Source organism: Nematolebias whitei, chromosome 20 (assembly GCF_014905685.2).
Source record: "Nematolebias whitei isolate Nwh7 chromosome 20, NemWhi1, whole genome shotgun sequence".
Lineage (NCBI taxonomy): Eukaryota > Metazoa > Chordata > Actinopteri > Cyprinodontiformes > Rivulidae > Nematolebias > Nematolebias whitei.
Window position 1 is genome coordinate 10,134,509 of NC_056517.1, and position 4,327 is coordinate 10,138,835.

The following is a 4,327-nucleotide window of genomic DNA, read 5'->3' on the forward strand; positions in this document are numbered from 1 at the left end:
TCATTCAGACCAGTCACTGTAGAGCTTTTTGGGACTGGGATGATGGTAATGATGATGAAATGGCTTCCTCTTTGCACTATAGAGTTTCAGCTGGCAACGGCGAATGGCACGGTGGATTGTGTTCACTGACAATGCTTTCTGGAAGTATTCTTGAGCCCATTCTGTTATTTCCTTGACAGTGGCATTCCTGTTTGAGGTGCAGTGACGTTTAAGGGCCCGGAGATCACGAGCATCCAGTAGAGTTTTATGGCCTTGACCCTTACGCACAGCGATTGTTCCAGATTCTCTGAATCTTTTGATGATGTTATGCACTGTTGATGATGATAACTTAAAAGTCTTTGCTATTTTACACTGGGTAACACCATTCTGGTATTGCTGCACTATCTTTCTGTGCAACAATGGTGGAATTGGTGATCCTCTTACCATCTTGGCTTCTGAGAGACACTGACACTCTGAGAAGCTCTTTTTATACCCAGTCATGTTGTCAATTGACTTAATTAGTGTTAATTTGTCTTCCAGCTGTTCGTTATATGCTCAATTTCCTTTTTCCAGCCACTTATTGCTACTTGTCCCAACTTTTTTGGGATTTGTTGACACTGTGAAATTTTGAAATCAACATATTTTTCCTTTAAAATGTTACATTTACTCAGATTAAACTTTTGATCTGTCATCTATGTTATATTACGAATAAAATATTGACATTTGCCATGTCCACATCATTGCATTCAGTTTTTATTCACAATTTGTTTAGTGTCCCAACTTTTTTGGAATCCGGTTTGTATCTAGCCCTCCCACCCACAATAAAACTGTTCCCTCCACTTGACAGAATTGTTCAGTTTCAGTTCAGAAAAGCTGTCGTCTCCAAAACTTCAAACATCCACTATTCAAACCCCTCAGTGACAGGGAACATCAGCTGCTCTTTGGAAATTCATTTACTTTTCAGCTGTTGTTGGTGTGCAGTTTTTTTAGGGTGTTTGTTGATTGTAAGGAGTGAGGGAGCAAAATGAGAACTTCATTCTGTTTTTAACTTGTGTTATTGTTGAAATGATAATGAGCTTGTTGTATATTTTATTTTATCCTAATGTTATTTATTCATTATTACATGTTTTTGTCCTTGTAGGCCATCATGGAGGAGGCAGACCTTCTGAAAGAGAGGATCCAAGCCATCACGGTAAACACCAGTCATTCCTGTCTGTGGTCAAAAGTAAAATCCTGAATGGAAATGTCATCTTTTTTTTACATTTAATAATGATGATGGACCTCACATTGTTTTAGTGGGAGCCTTGTCCGCAGTATTAAAGAGAATAGTTCTATAGAAACAAAGATTATTTCCAAAAGGCAGCTGATAGTTTTTATTAATTCCAACATTTTTCTCTGTTTATCATTAATATCCATCTCTAAACACATTCTCTCCATGGCTTCCTGTCTGTTTCCAGATCGTTTTAAAGATTTTACTGCTTGCTTTTAAAGTTTTAAAAGGTCTGGGCCTGTCAGAGTTGGTGTTTCTGTTCACCTTGTCCGAGGCAGAGTGACGAATCCTGACGAGTGGATGGAGTGATTTAATCCACCACCAGGTGCAATGGAGGAGCCAGCGGGTGGCAAACGGTGGCCTTGTCCCTCATAGATCAATCTTTGCCCCCCTATCATTTGAGGGAACTATAAATTTAAGCAATATCAATTTCCTGCACAGCAGTGCAGACCCCTGCTGTACACAGTGTTACTCCCCCTCTTGAATATCTTGCACCAAAAACATTAAGATTTACTTGCATTCGTTTTTCAGTTCCATTCCAGAAAAACACTTATCTCAAAAACTACAAGCACTGTCAGCTTATTGAATTAAATAATAAATTAATAAAGTCCCTGCTGTGTAATCCCTGTATGAAACTGAAACAGTACCATATTACAATATGAATGATTTATTATAAGAAGAGCTTGTTTTGCAGAATCCATTCTGCCTGATTCTTCACATAAATAATTATTTGCATTTGACCATGCCGTTAGTTATGAACTGGTATAACATTAATTAACAGAACTGTGTCTGCAGCCACTTTTCCTTTGTGGATTTCATTCAGGTCCTTCTTCTGTGATTTCCTTTTTGATTTCATCCATGTGAATTGATGAACACGGTGCAGACACTTGTGAAAACTCCCGTAGCAGCCTCTGTCGGAGACATGGCTCTGAATAGCATCAGACGTCAGCAGGGGATCTTCTTTCAGCAGGACTAAGTGCCACACTGATGCTGGATCAACGCGCTAACTTTAGCCATCACTGACCGTCTCCGAGTCACAACCTACAGCAGACAATATGATTTAACAATTCATTGTTTTGGTTGTTAATATTCCAAGATCAAATCGTACAAAATCCAATGATATTTAGTCAGATTAGGGAGAATTCACATTTCTGCAGTGTATGCAAGTATGGCAGGTAACAAGATACAGTCAAAATATATCAAATATATAAATTATACAATAAACAGCAGATATTTGTTGGTACATACTTAAATGTTAGCATAAAGAAAAGGATCAAACTTAAGAAGAATGAAAAAAGAAATGTTTGTCTTTTACCCCATTTAATAAAATTTAAACTACTATTTCAGCCCGTGTGAGTGAAAACATTAATATAAGTGAAAGTTAATTTACAGGTTGCTTCAATTTGGACAGAAAACTGCTAAAGTTAGCTTTTCTTGTTGTGGCTATAAACATTTAAAGACCTGCAGCAGAGGGACCAAAGAGCCATGTGGCCCCGGAGCTGCAGGTGCAGACCCCTGCCTCAGAGACATTCATGACTTTAGGTGTCCACCTGTCAGCTGAAGGTCAGGGGGGCAGACAACAGGTGGAATAGTTTCCACACTACACCATGTTTACATGGAGCCCTGCTGTCCCTCCACAGGACAAAAGAAGAATCCAAGAAGACATCGTCAAGAAGAGGAGACAGATCGAGGAGGAGAAACTCAAACTCCAGTACATTAAGGTAGATTTTTGAATTAACTGCCGTAAAACAAGTTACTGTGTATATCAGAGACGTGCAGTCAGGGGAGGCAAATGAGGCAGAGCCTCACCTGTCATCATGACAACTAATATACTGACAATGATAAGAGAAAATACATTTGACCACTTGACTGTTCCATAAAAGTGTTTTATTAAACTATTTTCTGAATTATTTCAACACTTCAGTGGTCAAAATTGCAGACTTTATGCATTGTCTGTTCAAACAATGTGAGTTGAGGTGTAGTGCTGTGGTTCACCTCTGGGGGCGCTGTGTCATATACAATATATGATGTAGGTGGTTGGTGCATGCTGTCTCTCTTTATATCGCCCATATATATGTTTGATTACACATGTGCTGCACATGCTGATGTTTTACAGTATGTCTGATATATTTAATGAATGTGTGTGACATATTTCTGCTTTCTAATTGGTCATAATGCATGCTGAAAAACACGAGAGGCGCGGCAGAATATACCTTGCTGCACCGATAGGGGGCAGTGCTGTCCCATAGGGACAATGAAGCAGGTGCTGCTGTGTGTTCTTCTGTGACACAGAGGGACATCAGGTGAAGCAAGTGGTACACTCATTAAAATTTGTTTAGACAAAATGGAAGATCATATCTCAAAACTAAATATTTTTTCTAACCTAGATGAGTCATACACATAAACCAAATTGATTAAAACATAACAATAAATAACATTAAGCATGAATGCAGTGCTGTTTTTGACACAGCCAGAGTTTGTTTTTTAAACATATTTAATCTGGTTACAGACTTTAAATTGACAGGGAGTGATTTCCAAACTGTGGATCCTCTCACAGAGAGAGAACTTTGAACAAAAGTGGTTCTACGAAAAGGAACCTTACAGTCGCCATTTACTGCTGCTCTGGTGGATCTGATGGAGCCCTGCTGTTTTTGTATAATTGCTTAATGGTTTGGGTGCAAGTCCATTTAAGCATTTGAAGATCAATTATAAAAAACTGGTAATTTATAAAATTGGAAAATTCTAGAATACCAAACTTAACTAAAATATTACAGTGATGAAATCTGATTGGTTTTTGGTATAAAACCTTCAAGGCCTGATTGTAGAGACGTTCCAATGGTCTAAGTGTAGTTTGGTGAGTCTGTGACTAGACAGGAGCTCCATAAGACAAATGTGAAATAATCATTGTGTTGAAGAACATCTCTGCACAAAGTGTCAAACATATTCTAATAATTTTCAATCAAGTTATGATTCATGTTGCAATATAAGCTTCTATTTTTGGTTCATATACTGTATGTGAGCATCCAATTCCAGACAGTCAGTGCCTCACCTGTCACAAAACTCATCATACGTCACTGG

General features: G+C 38.2%; 1 protein-coding gene across 1 annotated transcript in view; it reads left to right on the forward strand.

Moving 5' to 3' along the window:
- The window catches only part of palmdb (palmdelphin b), a gene marked incomplete in the record, with an annotated part of 78,686 nt that overhangs the window by 57,139 nt on the left and 17,220 nt on the right, over nucleotides 1–4,327 (forward strand). The window contains 2 exon segments of the mRNA XM_037694414.1: nucleotides 1,121–1,171; nucleotides 2,890–2,970. Coding sequence (XP_037550342.1) covers nucleotides 1,127–1,171; nucleotides 2,890–2,970 — 126 coding nt within the window.